This window comes from Hirundo rustica, chromosome 4 (assembly GCF_015227805.2).
Source record: "Hirundo rustica isolate bHirRus1 chromosome 4, bHirRus1.pri.v3, whole genome shotgun sequence".
In the NCBI taxonomy this organism is placed as follows: Eukaryota; Metazoa; Chordata; class Aves; order Passeriformes; family Hirundinidae; genus Hirundo; species Hirundo rustica.
The window spans coordinates 40664928-40682965 of NC_053453.1; the positions used below are offsets into that span (position 1 = coordinate 40664928).

Consider the following 18038-nt stretch of genomic DNA (forward strand, 5'->3'; position numbering starts at 1 on the left):
AGCTCAGGTTACTTTGTTCAGTGTTAGTGTGTACAACTAGCCTGTTACATATACTTAAATATTTTAGCTTGCCTGGCCTCCAGAGTTTTCTCCCCTTTAGGGGAAAGGAAATGTTCCAGCTTAGAAACAGATTGCTATCACCACCCAGAGGCCAGCCGCACACAATTGCTATAGGGATTTTCCTAACTAGATGGGCATCGGTCGCAGTGTTCGTGATCCAAAGAAGATAGCTTGTAAGGGAAATAGTATGAAGAGTTACTCCTTGGGAGTGGATAATGTACCTCTAGGAATTTGAATTGGGGAAGTGCGATTCACCAGTTGGGCTGAGGCAACTGATAACTCTTGTTAAGTCTACCAGTTGCACACCTCTGGTAGATAGTCGCTACACTGGACTCAGTCACGCAGTGGGATTGTGAACATTAGTCTAAGGCTGTGTGTGATTATTTCTGAGCTGGCACACACAAAAATATAATTGTGATTCTGTAGTAATTTTAAAACAGAATTGTTCTTTAAATTCAAAATTAGCCTACTTATTACAAAGGTAGGAAATATAAAATATAATTCTGGGGTTATTTTTCAAATTATAAGATCAACTATGTGTGACCTGACTGTGAAGTTGTGTTCTTCAGGCATATTTGTACAATGCATGCTACTACCAGCATCCAGCAGTGATCTCTGATTTCAGGGCTGTCATGGTGTCAGCACTGCTTACAGTATGTGCAAGCTTCTGTTTATTTTTATTTACTTATTTTAAAACTTTGACTACTGAACTCTGTTGACAGCAAAAGTCCTGTCAAAGTGATGAAAGTGTGGGCACAATAAAATTTTTACATTTGAGAACTTTCTTGAGTACTAACACTTGAGTACTTTCTTTTAATTTTCTTTAATTTTGTTGGCATGCTGTAGAGTAGGGAACTTCTCATAAAATGTCCACTTAGTCCTTCAGGTGTTTGAGTTTTTTTCAGGTTTTAACTTATTTTCAAGAAATAAGTCTCTCATTCTTAAATTGAGCGTTTTTGGAAAACCCATTATGCTACTTAGTACTTACTTTATGTTATTGTGATACAGGGAGGAGAGTGAGGTGAGGTATTTCACACAGCACTGGACCAGGGGGAACTCTGTGAGATAATTATATAGGCCTCAGAAACAGAAGCAGCAATCACTCTTTATGCTGAAAGACCGTTAGGGATATTGAAGATGACCTAAATTTTCTGATGAACTTGAACTCCACCCCTCATGCATTTTGAGCCAGGATAATACACTGATGTCATGTATTAAACCTACTGTAGTGGGTAAACAGTCTACTTCTTCTCATCCCTTAATCCTTTACCTGTAATCTGATAAATTATAAATCATCGCTGCTGCGGCCACAGCTGAAGTGATCCTCCCTGCCCTGCTCCAGTGATTTCCCGGGAGCTCTAAGGGGCGGTGGCACCCGGGATAGGGCCGGGGCGCGGGCGGGGCAGTTCGGCCCGGCCCACCGCGGGGGCGTCCCGCCGTGCCGCGCTGGTCCCCGGGAGCCGCTGCCGTTCTGTTTTGTACCGTCCGAGGACGTTTTGGAGCCCTGGAGAAGCCAGTCCGGCCCCTCTCCCTGGAAGGCCGTGGAACATGGGTTTCCTGGGCAAGGTGGCGGCGCTGCCAAAACTTAGGGGTGCGGTGGCAGGCCGGGGCGGCGGTGCCTGGCGGCGGCCGGGCCAGCCCTGTCCGAACGTCCCCTTCCCGGCCCGGGCCGCCGCTGCTCCCCGCCCGCCGCCGGGCGGCCGCGCCGCCTCCTCCCGGGCGCTGGGCAAGTACGAGGAAATTTTTCGGTCCTGCCTGGCGGAGCCCGAGAAGGTCTGGGGAGAAGTCGCCGAGCAGATCCAGTGGTACAAGCCCTGGGTTCGGACCCTGGAGAGGGACAGCCTGGGGAGCGCCTCCTGGTGAGTGTCCGAGTGTCCCCGGGGCGGTGGGGAGGTCGGGGCACGGCCGGGCGCCTCAGCTCGGCTGCAGCGGGGAGGGAGCCGCCTGCTCCCGGAGTTGCGGGCGTGCTGGGTTGGGGGGCATGTGCTCATCACAGAACTATGCCAGCATTTTTCTGGGATGGTCGGTGTGCCGTCGCTGTTGGAGGAGACGGCTGCGGAGCTTGAATGAGTTAAATTACACTTGGTTAAAGTTAGTGTTTAAAAGCAGCATGGATGAGCGTGTTGGGGTGAGGGTGTGTTACCTTGCACTCTGGCAGGTGTGACATGTCCGTGTGTGAATGAGTCCGTGTGTGGCTGTATGATGTGGATGAGTGTGCCTGATGCTCCCCAGCCAACTATTTTTGGGTCTGAATTGCAAACAGGCTACCGTGAACATGGGAAACCCGGCTAGAGATGCCAGGGGAGGCAGGCATACGAAAACACAGGTGTATAAAAAACTGTGACTTTGGGGATTGTTTAATCTCAGATACTGTCTAAGTAGGTCGTAATTTAGATGTTGTGGTTAAGGAAATATTTGGCAAAGGCCTTGACATTGTCTTCAATATATGTCTTCATCAGTGAATGGCAAACTACCCTAAGACAGACTATGATGTCCTTCTTATAATTTACTCGATAGGATTTTCAATACTTTCTCAAAGACAGTGTACAGTCAAAACTTTGTGTTTACCACCTTCACCTCTTTTTCTGCAAGTTTACATTATGCTCTTTGATCTATTCTCAAGAACCAGCTGATGCAGAATATAAAAGGCAATGTAGATAAGGGTCAACTTTGTTTGGTAAATCAATGTTCTTTGCTCTTTTTTGTATTTTTCTGTTTTTTGATTTAAAATGCTAATAATTCTAAAAATATAATTAAAATACTAATAATTCTCAAATCTGTGCAAATTAAAAGATCTAGAGCCAGTGGAGTGGACCTGGCTTTCTTATTGGTGTTTGATATCATTACTTGATGCCTCTAGTAGTGAAAATTTATATGTATTAAGCTAAATTATAAGTAACACCAGCCATGATGGGCTGTGTAACAGTGGATAGAGAGCGTCCTTGAGACTTTGATCTCGAGGTCATGCCACTATTCAGAAAGTCCAGGCAGTATTGCCTGCATAATTAGGGTTTAGACAAGAGTGTGGAAAACAAGTTCTATGAGAAGCAGCTAAGGGAACTGGGGTTATTCAGCCTGGAGAAAAGGAAACTCAGGGGAGACCGTATTGCTCCCTATTACTACATAAAAGGAGGTTGTAGCCGGGTGGGGGTCAGCCTCTTCTCCCAAGTAACAAGTGATAGGACCTTAAGAGGAAATGGCCTCAAGTTGCACCAGGGGAGGTTTAGATATTAGAAATATTGGATATTGGGAACATTGCATATCAGGAAAAACTTCCACACTGAAAAGGTTGTTAAACATTAGAACAGGCTGCCCTGGGAAGTGAAGGAATTGCCAAACCTGGAGGTATTTAAAAGATGTGTAGATGTGGCACTTACAGACAAGGTGTAGTGGTGGACTTGGCAGTGCTGTGTTTAATGGTTGGACTTGATCTTAAGGTCTTTTCCAACCAAATTGGTTCTGTGATCTTTTGATTAAAGACCAGTAAAGCTCATTGACTGTGGCATTCCCAAACAACATAATGAAATCAGTACAATGGTTACTTTTGAAGAACCAAGGAATGAGAATATTACACATGCAAATGAACATAGTTTTGCTACCAAATTCTGCAAAATAAGTATGGTTTGATTTGCTGAGCCAGATAAGCTTGCTTGTTTAAAGTAACAGGGTTAGGCATTTGTAAATCATTACTTCTCAGGTGAGAATTATTTTGCCTTACGAGAGGGAAAAATGGACATTTCAAGGTCTGAAGTCTGACTTGTCTTCCAAGCTCTTTTCTAGCCACACTTTTTAACTTGCATCTTTCACCTCTGTGATTGCAGAAACTGAAATCATCTTGTTAATGTGGCCAAATACCTAAAGGGAGATTGTTCAAAAGACAGATCTAGACTCTCTTCAGTGATATCTGGTGACAGGACCAGAAGCAGTGGGCACAAGCTAAAGCACAAGATGTGTTCCCTTTAAGCATCAGGAAACACTTTTTAATGTGAGGGTGATTGAGCATTTGCACAGAGCTGGTTGTGGGATCTCCATCCTTTGAGATATTAAAATGACATCTGGACAAGGTCCTGGTCTACTGACTCCAGGCTGACCTTGTAGAAGCCTAGAAGATAAGGGGGAAATAATGTGTATGTCTCAAACACCCATAGCCAGGTAGCTGTGGAGCCAACCAAGGATTGTTGGTAATAATAACAGTGAGAAAGTACAGGCTGTGGCTGGAGAAGAGGGCCATGCAGAGGCAGGGCAGCACTTTTCTGGGATAAATGTCCTTGTTCTAGACCCTGGGGATAAGCACCACATGGTATAGAGCCAGAAGAAGGTTGAGAAGTGGGCATGAACTATAGGGGGATGAGGACCACAGTAGACTGCCAAAGCCCTCTGACCCATTTTCAGAAAGGTCTAGAAGAATAGACAATGCATGATAACTAATTTGCATCGAAAGCAAGAAACTTATCTATAGAATGCTACCCCCCACAAAGCTCAGGTGCCTGTGTGTCTCAGGTCTCTTGAACAGACCATCAGCTGGATTAACACTGGAGCCAGGACTGGTGATCTCTTCTTCTTTATTTCTTGTTTTCTTTCTCTCTCCCCCTCTTTAGTTCATCTCTCTCTTTTACCTTGCACCCTACTTTTATGCAGAACCATGTGCTTAGACTAGAGTATCAGGGACTAACTTATACCTATTTCTGTGCAAAGTGTGTGAAATTTACTAATAAAACTTTGTAAGTTTTTGCAAACCCACAGACTTTTGCCATTCTTTTTGACCATGAGAATTTATGAATCTTAGGTTCTGCCTTCCCCTTAAGAGTGGGATGCTGCAGACCTGCCTGAACAGGTGCCTTCCAGAGATCCCTGACAACCTCAAGCCAGTCGGTGATTCTGGGGCATTATACAAAGATGAAAGTCTGAAGGCTCAACATGGGGCTGTAATTGTTTGCATGCCTGTTGCTTTGTGGGCAATAAAACTTTAGGCAATTCAAATTTGTGTAAACAAATATCTTAATGTGCAACATGCAGTTTGGTTTATTTTTAAAAGTTCTTTTTAAGTGATAACAGGCTGTGTATGATAGTGTTGTACTTTAATGCTTCTGAAGTCCCAAATGGTTAGCAGGAGTTAGTGCGCTCAGCAGAGTGACAGATGGACAAGTTCTTTGAATATAATAGAGAGAGAACATAGAAGAGGGTCTTTCAGAAGACAGGCTGAAGAGAAAACAGACAATGGAACTAAACTGAGAAAGTGGCCAGGCTTCCAAGTGAAAACATAGCTTGCTGGCTTAACAGGATAAGGATGGAGTTCTGGTCAGAGGTTCTCCTTAAACCTTGGAAACTGTTTATGGAAACCTGAAAAATAGTATTATGTGCTTTTTGAGTTAGAATTTGTTTCTTCTTTTGGAGACATTTTATTAGATCAACTTGAAACAGCAATCTTTTTTCAGTATCTTTGCTTTTGGTTGCAAAACCTGAGACTTACAGAAACAGATGCTTTTCATATATTTTCCAGTGTAATGTACTAAAATTGAAGAAGTGTAAGGAGGCTGTTACTGTATTTGAAAGGTAGGCATAAGGCAATTCTTTCTCTCTCTCTAAATATGGTAAGAGCATGAAAGAAACTTGCAACATGCCCCAGTGTGTTTTTTTCACTCTCTACCGTTGGAAATACCAGTATTGTTGGTGGAATGCAAAATGATTTCTAGAAAATAAATGATCAGTGTCACCATCCCCTGACTTGGTTTTTTGAAGCAGTAATCCCAGGTACTGTTCTAAACTTTATCAGTGGCTGATACAGCCCAAAACATCTGTTTTTGCTTACGTGAAAAATAATAAGAGCTACAAAGCATGGTTGCTCAATAATAGGATAAAGAAATTGAAATAGTTTGCTGTAAAAGCCAAAACAGAGACCTAGATTTTAAACCACATAGAATTTTGCAAAGAAGTTGAAGGAAAAACTTCCTTGAGTTGGCTTTGAACAGGTCAAAAACTCTCTTCAGTTGCAACATAAGAAACTGTCTTTAGATGTTAGAGAGAAAAATCTTATTAATGCTGAAGTTAGTGAAACACTTGAACAGATTATTTTGGAATCTTGTTGAATGGTAGTGAAAAGGGCTAAAACAAGTATTTATGTAGGAGTGTGGAAACAGTTTTCTCTGAAGTGTGCAGGCAGAGGGCAGTTTTGCAACACACGTTTTTCCTCTGATGCTAAGACATAAGTGCAATATATAATCCCCTTTGAATTTTGTAAATGTTGCCCAGATTGCTATTCAAATGTTGCTTACACTTTTAAAACTGTGACAGGGTCAATTTACATAATAATATCTCAAATTATCTAGTATTGTCTAACATTTTCTTCAGTTTCTATTCTCATTTTTTGTAAGAAAGTGCATCTCTACTTTTCTGATCCTATCAGAACCTCTTCCTTCTCAACAGAGTGAAAAAGTTCTCATCACACTTTCCAGATGGTTTTTGATTAAACCTACAGTTATATCTTTTTCACACACTTGTTTGTAAGTAGTTGCTAAAAATTCATGTTGATGTTGCCATGCATCTTTAGAAGAACAAAAACTCTCGAGCCTGCTCATGTTTTGATCATTTTTAAGTGAATATGCATAGCCCAGGTACTGTGTTCCCTTGTTAATACCATCCTACAGTGATTTGCTAGAAAAATCTGAATCTTACACAACTTTTATGACAGTAATACAGAGTTTCTCTGTATTATGTGAAATAATTTTGGATCCTTTATTGTTCATATGGTCCTCCTTTTAGGGGAAGGGTTTTGTAGTCTTTTGTACAGAATGGTTTGTGACTTTCTCCTTATTAATGACATTGTAAAGAAGTTGCAGTAAGATAACTGCTTCCTAAACATCCTAACTGGTTTTAATTTCATAATTGCCATTTTTGGATAATAAAGACTGTCCCGTAGCATCTGTGTGTATGGATATAAGAGTGATATATAAAATATCCTGATCTAGAGCAGTCCTTTGTAAAACAGGAGAAGTGAAGAAGGAAATACTGTTTTTTAAACTAGTAGTGGGTTACTTTAGACCATCATTTATTTCTAGTTGCATTATAACAATATGTTACCACTGTACAGCTGTCCCCATAGAACCTTTTGGCAACTCTCAAGTGTGTCTTTTTCGTATATTGCTAATTTTGCTGCAGAGATACATGCAGATAGAAAAACAAAGAAAAAGGGCATAATTTAGTGTGAACTTTAACTTTTAGGTACTATATCATCTTCCAGTAAATAGAATTATCTTTGTGTCTGGTACCTTCTGTATTTTTGTACTTTGAGGATTTATGCTGCACTTGAGTTTTCTTTTTCAGTGTAAAATTACTATAAAGGTGAAACCTAGATTTTTGAAATGTTTTTTCTTTAATTGGAAGATAAGAATTTTCTGTAAATGTCTAGCTATTGAAGAGGCTATGACTCATATCACTCTACAGAAAATTTTGAGTCATTGATATAAAACAGTATTGTCAAATGCATTATAATCATATGATCTTGTAACTTGGGCTCCCTTTCATTTAGCTACAGATGCTTGTATGTTTAACTGTTACTGCCAAGAGACAAATAAGACTATTTTGAGTCCTGAACCTGTTCTCCTTGAAAAGAATATGTGTATGTGCCAGGACAAAGTAGGATATTATCATGTTTTCATAATGTCTAGTTATGTGAATTTATGCTTTTTCTGTGATAGCATACATATAAAAATCAGAGTGATTAATGCAAGGTAAGTTAAACCAAGACAAGGTTTAAGTCAGTTAAGGTACAGTACTTTAACTTCTCTATTTTCACTAATAGTCGTATTTAGCTTGTTGAGTCAAACATGAGGTTACAGAGTAAAAAAGAACTTCCTGAAGTGAGTATAATGTTTCTAAAGCTATGTTTTCATTTAATGCTCTCATTCCTTAAAAGAAAAACATAAAATGCAAAAAAAAAAAAAAAAAGCTGTCTTAGTTTGGAAGGCTAGCTATTACATACTTCAAACTTCTTTTTTAGGTTTGTAGGTGGAGAGCTGAATATCTGTTACAATGCTGTAGATCATCATGTTGAGAACGGACGAGGAGACCAAATTGCCATTATTTATGACAGTCCTGTAACAAATACCAAAGAGAAAATAACATATAAGGAACTTTTGGAACAGGTATGTTTCAGAATAACCTTGTTAATGAGAAGGGGCAATAAATATTGCACAGTAGGTGCAACTATCTACCTCACTAGTTTACTCCTTTTGCTGTGCTCAGTATTGATTTATAAGCTTTACTACCTCTACCAAATTATACTGCATCCGATAGGTTTTGAAATTCCTCTATTTCCTCTTTTTCTTCTACAATTTAATAGTTTTTTTGTTGTGTTTTTTTTTTTTCCCTGATTGATTAAATTTTTAACTTGTCTGTATTTGATTTCATTCTCTTTTCCCCCAACAGATCTTACTTAAAAGGTTAAGCATAGCATTAGTTAAGTCTCTTTACAGTTGCTGTGATGAGCAGAAGTACAGTTCCATAGAAATGAAGTGTGTATCTTGGCTGTTGCACATAGTATAAGCCTAAATGAGTTTTAACTGCAGGAATTCCAAAGAAAGCTACCGTGACCTGCCCCTATGTTATGTCACGAGAGTCAGGAGAGTGCTGGTGGCCCTTCTGTCCGGAAGGTCTGTGGATTTTGATTTCCCTGTTGGCTGAGGTAGCTTACTCCTGATGAGATTGTGAATATCCAGTTTTGCATCAACCCATTCAGATTTGTTCTGTGCCTCCCCATGGGTTGTTGCCACCCATGGGTGTTTGCAACCTGCCCCATTGAAGGTTCTTGGCTCTCAGGGCTGTCTGCTGGAGGTTTTCCTTCATGCTGCTACCCTTGTTTAGCTGCCTTTTTTCTTCCAGTTACATATGGCAGTTGAACTTAACACTGGGTACAAAGAAATGTTGGAGTTAGACTCATATTCTTCCTTAATGTGTTTCAGTGTGCAAGATGGATTACTTTGAATGCAACACACTCACTGTATTTAAGATATGCTTGCAGTGTGTCTTGAGTAATGTGAACCTGTGGTTTAAAATGTGAAATGAGGTTCAGAATACAGAGTAATTCAGTTTGTAAGGGGTTTATTCCATTGTTGCAAGAAAAAAAGAAGCCATACAGCTACAAAGAAATGATAAACCTGTTGTGCATTCTACCTTTTAAGGAAAATATAGAAAACTTGTACTCCTTACCAGCTTTGTATTTATTTACCAAGTCCAAAACATGCCGTATGCTGGATCTGGAACAACTAGCTTTGGTGTTTTAAGAAGTCAGAAGAGGGTCCAGCTCCTTATCTAATTTTACCTAAACTAATATATAACAAGTGTAATTACAATTTTATATATACAAGTTTTTGTGTCATTTGCCTTCAGTAATTATGACATATACACGATATATTCACAGATATGTGTATATATTAAATCAATCTATATATACATTGCATATAATACTTTGTTTATTTTAATGCAGAAATACAACATTTTAATGTAAATTATCCTAAGCGAACTTGCTTGGTAGAAATTTCCTCTGAAAAGAACTTGAGAAGTAGCCTTTTTTCTGCTTTTTAAGCTTGATACTATATTAAGTCTCCTAGGTTTGTCTCTATAAGTGTGTTAATTGTCTTAAGACATGGAGAATTTGTGCAAAGTGAGAAAAATTTGCTAGTTGACATCCTTTCATCAACATTTCTTGTTACAGAGTATTGCCAAACCAAGTTGAAGATGTGGTTTAAGTTTTCTGGGGTACGCAGCAGTACTCACTCAGAAGTTCATTATAATCTTGCTGGAGGCTGAGTCCTATTCTCTACACTTGGCTCTTAATCAAAAGCAAATAAATGTGAAAGGCAATAATTGATATTAATAGCTTGTCTGTTGAAGCTTTCTGTTCCCCTCTTGTACAATAAGTTTAAGTTATCTACTAGCTACTGGACGCCTGAAAACAGAAGTAACAAACAGATCTGCTGAAAATGGGAGGGATGTAGGCTCTTGTATTTTTTTCATGGATCTTGTAGGCCTAGGAGAGTTTAGCTTGCATTGAAGGATTCTATGCTTGTGTGTCCCAGTCACTGTTCAACCCAGGAAGGTTTGGACTTCCTCTTTTGAGCATTTTGAATGGGATTTCTGGTTTTGTATCTTTTAAGAGGAATTATTTTGGCATGGACCAAAACTGCTTTTGGTAACTGCTAGGAGTTTACTTCATAACTGAATTACTTAGAAACCTTAGCTGCTAATACAGCTGTAATATTTGGTCGCTGGGTAAAAGTAAAACTGCTTACTGGGTCCATGCATTTGATAAAAGTATTATTTATACTCTGGTCTTCCAAGCTGCAAGCCTACTTGAGTTTCGTATTATATCACTTAGTCTCAAGTGATTTTATTACTAAAATGTCAAATATATTAAAGTGAGAGAGCAGTCTTAAACTTGAAGAAAAGTGGAGAAAAAGCATATTACACAAGGTTAGTTTTTGAACGATAAAGTACACTACACTGTATTAATGTAAATCATAAATGACAACACATTGTAACAAAGTGGAAGTTTTCTTGGCTTTTAACAGTTTAATGAAATGTCAGTACTCACTTTTCTGCCCTCTCTTCTTTTAGGAAGAGTGATTTATTGGATTTTCAGGGCTACCACATCAATCTGAGGGGTGATATAAACCTGCTTTACAATGTTCCTGTCTTCCAAATAGTTGCAGATAGAGACAGTGTTTTGTTGTATAGTCTAAATGTTCCCTGTCTATCAGAAGGATGAAGGAAAGGGCACAAGGAAAATCACAGATACCCATGTATTGTACTGGATTGTTGTCTTCAGTGACATCACAGTCTATAGGATGGGAAAATTAGGTGCAGACAAGCGATTACTGGGTTTGCGCAGGTGACTTGTAGTTTGTGTCTGCAGTATGCTGTACGCATGTTCTGTATTAAATGCAATTTAGCTATGAGAGATTTCAATAAAATTTACACAAGTACATGCAGATCTTTTTGCTGTCTCCCTCTTGCACCCTAACCCAACAGTTATATAACTTGTTTACAGGCACTGGGAGTCTTCTATTACAAAATTAGTAATTATGATCATTAAATAATGTATTTTTTCTTTTAGAAGGCAAACATTGCCTTTTTCATAATTATTTATAATTATTTATGAAATAATATAATAAATAGTAATACTACTTGTCCATTTTGTTTAACTATTTATTGTCTGCTATCCACACTTACAGTGACTACTCACTAAATGTTATTTTCCATTGCCTCTGGTCCTTTTTGTCAACACTCTGCTTGAGACGCAGGGAAGATAACAATTAGCTTTCTTGTTTCTTTGAGAGAAGGTGATGTTAGCTCTGTGTTTGCAGACTTTAATATTTTCATACTAGGAAATATAGAAAAGTAATTTACCCTTGTAAGTAGAGTTATTTTTATTACAATTACTGTCACTAATTATACCTAGAAATGACTGTAAATGCTGGTGGTATGGCAATAAGTACTAGCTTTGTACATGTCCAGGTCTTTAGTTTTTGTTGAGTTTTGTTTGCATTGTGCTCTGTGTTATTTATTTTCATATTGTATTTTATGTTATGTTATTTTCGTTGTAATGGTTTGTTCTGTACTTCCCTGTTCTAAGAAATGTTATGTTCTAAGGTTTGTCCCTGCCCCCTTCCCTGTCAATCCTCCCACACTCCTCCCAGTACCCTCCTATGGGGCCCTGTCTGTCATTCGATTGTTCCTCCTGGCTTCTAGAGAGTTCAGGTAAGGGCAGTGAGTGATAGGGCAGGAGCTGAGGAAGTTCCTCCCTTTAAGTTCTCATTGGTTTCTTTAAATGTCCCTCCAACCCTGTTCCACTCCCACCTTGTCCCTCATTGGATTTTGGTTTGTCTCCTCCCTTAGTCCTCCCCTGCATTTAAGCCCGGAGCTCATCACCCCAGGTGGCTCGGCTGGAGCAGCTTCCCCTGAGGTTCGGATGTCCCCAGGTGGGACTGAATAAACACCTTGGACTTTGCCCTCCGGGTCCGACTCCTTCCTCCATCTTCAGTGAGGGTCTCTCCTGTGATAAGGGGAAAACCCCCTTAGCTGCTCCTCTGGTTCCCAAAATCCAGAGGAGTGTTCCCCCACTGATCGCAGTGTCAGAGCTAGCTTGGGTGGACAGAGCCGCTGCTCCGAGAAGGACACTGCAACAGAGTTTTGATAGTGTATATCAGTTTTCGATGTTCTTGCTGGGTATTAATAAGTCTAACATTAAAGATATTTTCTCTCAAAATCATTAATATTTAAGATAAGAGATCTGTGCCATACAAATCATATAGATACTTTAGTTTGTTGAGCTTTCAACTTGGTGTGGTGATGACTTTGCTTTACAAACATGTTCTTTCTTGTGGTTTGAAAATAACAGCACAGATTTATGCAATGGTTACAGAAAATGGAACTTATGCAATATCTTCTGATGCAAGAGTGCCTGCTTGGGGCTTTTGTGTTTCCATTTTCTTAAATCCTCAGGGAGAATGTAGAAATGTGCTGTTTGATTGTGGATGAGCTGTGAATTTAATGCAAAGACAGAGCAGATGCTCCTGGAACTTCTGGATGTTACTGTCTCAGGTTACTGAAAGTTCTGAACAATTTCCACTGAAGAGCGAAACAGTGAGGTGGGAAGCTGATATATAAAACAATATTGGGAGCAGAGGTGGCAGGAAATAATGTAATTAGGCAGAGAGGTAAAATAGTAGAAAAGAGCAGTTGAAACCAGTAGTGGGCCTTTGATTTGCACACAGTGATCCATGATGCTTTCTTCAACTTGGCTAAGTACATCACTGTAGCTATTTAGTATTGGGTTATTTTACGTCCTTTCTGCATACAAAGCAGTTGATGTACTTTTCACTATAGTTATGAGGTTTCTAGGACTGAATGTAGTTACTCTTCAAAAAGAGAAAATTCAAAATTTTAAATAATATAAATAAAAGCATTTCTTTCAGAAGATGCCACATTGGCATGCCACAGCAAGCAGGTTGGTACAACTTCACAGTGCTTGTCACAGGCTCCAATGCTCACTATAATCCAGCTTACTATGTGGTAAATACTAACAAAATATTCAGTACTGCATTTGTGACCGAATATTGTGTACTGTCAAAATAATAAATATTTTCTCATGGTGTTACAGAGGCATTGCTGCTGATCAGTCTATTGCATTTCTTGAGTTCCAGTCCTTTGCTGCTGTACATAGTCTCTCTTAGGTTTCTGCATAGCAAAAGTGAAAATCTGAAAATGGGAGCAAAAATTAATTTTAAATCTAGATATTTCTCTGAATTTGTGTTACCTTTGGTTCAGGGCACAAGGTCTCTTGTCTCAGATTCTGAGAAGTTAATGACACTGCAGTAAAGAAAATACTACCACATATTGATTGTGTGTTTCAAAGTTAGCTAGTTAGAATAGAACTTATCTTATGAAATTACCTATTTACATTCATTCTTAAAAGCTAAAATTGAGAAATATAAACTTTACCTGAATAAAAGAATGACTGGCAAACTGATTTAAAAATTGCTAGACATTGCTATTGACTTTTTTTGGCTGTACTGACTACAATAATTAGTCTCCTTCCATTTTTATTTTACAAAGAAAAATATATTGGTAGTTTTTTTTGGCAAAAAAGGAAAATGTCTTAAATTTATTGGACGTTGATTACATTACATCAACTTTCTTTATCATATTGGCTTGTCTCTTTGATGCTGTACATCTGTTGACTGTATGAAACTTGGGTTTTTTTTATGGGGCAACAGCAGATCTGGAGAAATTTTAAATATGAATGTTTGTTAGTACAGGTCTCCAAGTTAGCTGATGTCATGATCAAATATGGTGTGAAGAAAGGAGATCGTGTGGTTATCTACATGCCCATGATTCCACAGACAGTGTACTGTATGCTGGCTTGTGCAAGAATAGGAGCCATCCATAGCCTGATTTTTGGTGGATTTGCATCTAAAGAGCTTTCGGTTCGCATTGATCATGCAAAGGTAATAACCCGTTTGGAGCAACAAATGCCATTGCATTAGTTACTCCTATCAGTCAATGTCAAAACCCTGGTGTTTGTATTTTTTCCCAGACAGGATAACATTTCTCTCTGTGTGGCACACAATCTCAATTTGTTTATAGTACTTATTGTTGCAACATGAACAAAGTACTATGTCTGTTCTGAGGTTGATACTTGTATAGCAGACACCAAGTGAGCAATTTTAACCCCTTCTGCAAAAGCAGGGGCTTAACACACTGTCTGTATAGAGTGTGCTTTCTTCCCATGTTTTTCAATCTTTTTCTACAAAGCATCTCCTTAATATTGGCATTGTACAGCATTTTCATCAAGTGTATGAGGAAAATTCTGCCAACGCTAAGTGATTTCATTGGCTTATCTGATGTTTAGACATATTAGGTGGTATATTTTTTCAGCTGTGTTTTGATTTAGGAATGGTATTCCCCATTTATTGTTCTTATTGAAACACTCCAACCATACGGTGCTTGCTCACTCCCTGCTCACCCTGCTCCTCCCTGTGGTGGGGATGGAGAGGAGAATTGTAGGCCTAAAAGGTGAAGACCAGGTTGAGGTAAGAACAAGGTGCTAGAAACAGCATGAAATAAATGGACAGTAACAGCAACAACATTCATAGCAGAGCGTACAAGAGAGGTGAGTGATCCACACCATGCAGAACCTGCACTACCCCACCACACCTTCCAGAAAGGACCCATCCCCTTCCCACCTTGTGTATGGCTTGAGGTGATATAGAATGACATCTGGGTCCTGGCCATGCCCCTCCTGGCTATTACAAAAAATAGAACAAGCTATAATTCTGCTTCATTTAATTTCTACACAAAGCAGGGCAGCTATAGAAACTGTTGCCCTAAATAAGTGACTGTGCAGATTACATGATTAATAGAGGTGAATGCTTTAAAGGCTTTTGTGTTTGGCATAAGTTGAGCTTGTTTATAAAGCATTATGATGTCTGTGTTACTGAAATGAAAATAGTAGCTTGTGTATGCATTATTTTCAAACCAGCTAACAATGGAATGGCCTATTCTTGTTTTCTACTAGTGAACCAGGTAAAGTCTTTGTCATTTTGATCAGTCACCTGAAGCATTCAGACTCACTGTGGTAGCTGTCTTATCATTGAATCATGTTGCTTAGACATATAAACCAAAACAGGATTTTGTGTAGGGCTCAAGCGTCCAGCATTTGTGGAACTTTCACTTAGATTTCTGTGTGCAGAAGTGCTTTTCAGATGACTGAAGTTTCAGTTTTATAAATATTTTAAACAGAGAGTTGAATGCATTTCCGTTCCTCTCTCTGATGCTTTAACAGATGCTAATAAAATAGCCAAAATGGTTGGAATGATGAAAAAAGGCTAACGACAGCTCTCTCATTTTCCCTGTCTTTCTTCCCACTTCCCCATTTTTTAAACAAACTATAATTTGGTAAAAATAATATAGAAAAAAAAATTATAAGCTTTAAAAATGGAGATTGCTACAATACAAATCATCTAGCATGTTTACTTTTAGAATATTTTGCAATTATTAACTAATTAATCCTAATGGTTTTTCCCAAGGGAAAAATGGGAGAGAGGACAACAATCATAATTCTTCCTTCATGCATCAAAATGAAAAGAGAGGAAGTTTAAGTTTTCTACTCAAGGTCACGCAGCAACTCTTTTGAAGGGTTAGCTATATAATTATTAGGTACAAACCATGGACTAAGTCCTAATTTACATTGCCTTTTGGTTTCTTTAAAAGGCAGTGTTATGGATGATTTTTGGTCCATCTGATGTATAATGAAAATGTGAGTAAGGAGAGGCACATCCTCAATCTAAATTTTAAAACATGCCAAATTTTCAGTGTGGTAAAGCTTTCATGATAAGTGAATTGCACACTCCTGAGGCTACCTGTGAGTCCCTGTGATAGACAGAAAAATGCTGGATAAATAAAGCAGTTGTGCAATAACTTAACCTTTTTATTAGGCTTTTATGTGAATTGCAGTACAGAACCTGATATTGGTAAAATTAATTACAAAGTGTTAAAGATGTGCACTGGAAAGCTAGCTGTAAGATGCTCTTGTGGAAGAAAGATCAAACTTCATACTCTGCTGGAAAGTCTGAGTGAAAGAAATAACAAGCACTTTCTAGTGAGTATGAAAAGGTACACTTGGCCAGCTTACCTTAATTTATCTTGAGTTTTAATAGGTCTGGGAATGCTGCAAAGTTCATGCAGCTAGTAATTTCTACTTGTGTCAGGTGGTGGCAGTTACCAGCATTCTGCAGTGAATTGTGATTAAGTGGTACAGAACAAGAGAACAGGATTTTTTGTCATCTTTCCTTTCACTTGAGTCTGGGAATATATAATTTGTAATATCAAAACAATAGGTAGGTTCACACAATCATGGAACAGTTGCAAGGGAACTTTAAAGGTCATCTAGTCCAACTTCCCTGCAATGACACGGCATCTTCAGTTAGATCAGGTTGCTCAGTGGCCTGTCAAATGTGACTTTGAATGTTCTCAGGGGTGGAGCATGTATCATCTCTCTCCTGAGCAACCTGTGCCAGTATTTCACCACCCTCATTGCAAAAAATTTCTTCCTTATATCTAGTTTAAATATACCTACCCTCTTACAGTTTAATACCATTACCGCTTTGTCCTATTGCAGTAGGCATTGCTCATGTCCTGCTTTTCATCCACCAGTATCCCCAGGTCCTTCTTGGCAGGGCTGCTCTCAATCCCTTCATTCCCCAGAGTGCATTGATTTTTTGGGGGGCTTAGCCTGGCACAGGTGCAGGACCTTGCACTTGGCCCTGTTGAAGCTGATTAAGTTGTCATGAGTCTCTTCTTTGAGCTTGTCTTTGTCCCTCTGGATGGCATTCCCTCCTTCAAGTGTGTCAGCTGTGTCACTTGAGGAGTATTAGAGAGTATAGAAGAATTTTTAAGAGGAGTCTTTACAACAGAATAAAAGTGTTGGTCTTGTACAGATGTCTTGTACTATTGGGCCTTGCTTTATCTCATTTGTACTTCATAATGTTGTTTTTTACTATTGTTAACTATCTCATTTCTTCTCCAGCAGACCCTTGAACTCTCCCTGGTTTTCCTTCAAACATGTTATATTTCTATCTAATCTTAACATACAGGACTACACAGAGTCAGAGAAGAGGTGGGAAATGGATGTATGAAAGCAGTGTGGGAGCAGAGGTGCAGGAGAAATAATGTCTTTAGGCAGAGAGAAGAAAAGAGCATGTAAAACCAGTAGAGGGCCTTTGATTTGCCCCGAGTGGGCCATGATGGTTGTCACTTTGGTAGTACCTCACCTTTGCTAATCTAGTATTGGTTATTTTTAGAAGTCCTTACTACATAAAAAGCAGCTGATGAGCCCAGGAGGCATCATCTACAAATTACTGTAAAGCTAGTGATTACAAGAGTCTTTCATCTTAACACTTGAACAGAACAGTGTATCTTGTATTTATTACAAGGTACCTTCAGGGTGGCCTCCCAATGAATTTTCAGGCTTAACTGCATTGTATTGTATCATCGTCTATTAAATCAGTGCATTCCAGAAAGGAAAATCAATGCTGAAATTTTAAAGCTCATTCAAAATCTTTATTTTGAATACAAACCATTTAGGAGTCTTTCCATAATGACATATTTGGACAGGAAACATTTTATTATTGCTCAAGAAAACAGTTTAATCTGTGCTTTCTCTGCTGAATTTAATTTAGCCTTAACTGTGGTTTATCTGAGACATTGTGCCTTAAACATTGTGGTTTATGCCTACTTAATGAGATTTTATGCTAATGCATACAATTAGTAAAGTAGCTTGATCAAATTGAGTGCCATATGATAAATGAGCTTCTAAAACTTTAAACCAACAGAGATTGAGGACTCATTCTTTTCCAAGTAAAATATGTTCTAACACATACTTTCTTTGGTGCTACCTTTTTTCCCCTGAAAAACCCCAAAAA

The 18038-nt window shown here is 38.8% G+C and overlaps 1 protein-coding gene across 6 annotated transcripts in view; it reads left to right on the plus strand.

The window, feature by feature from the left end:
• Positions 1-1490: 1490 nt before the first annotated feature.
• Positions 1491-18038, plus strand: part of ACSS3 (acyl-CoA synthetase short chain family member 3) — a 93148-nt gene continuing 76600 nt past the window's right edge. For 3 of the 6 annotated variants that reach the window (XM_040062885.2, XM_040062886.2, XM_040062888.2), the window contains exons 1-3: positions 1491-1919; positions 8057-8201; positions 13875-14063. In XM_040062885.2, coding sequence (XP_039918819.1) covers positions 1609-1919; positions 8057-8201; positions 13875-14063 — 645 coding nt within the window. In that variant the 5' untranslated portion in view covers positions 1491-1608. Of the gene's footprint in view, positions 1920-8056; positions 8202-13869; positions 14064-18038 lie in introns of those variants that run through there. The other 3 variants (XM_040062887.2, XM_040062891.2, XM_040062892.2) reach the window with 2 other exon arrangements.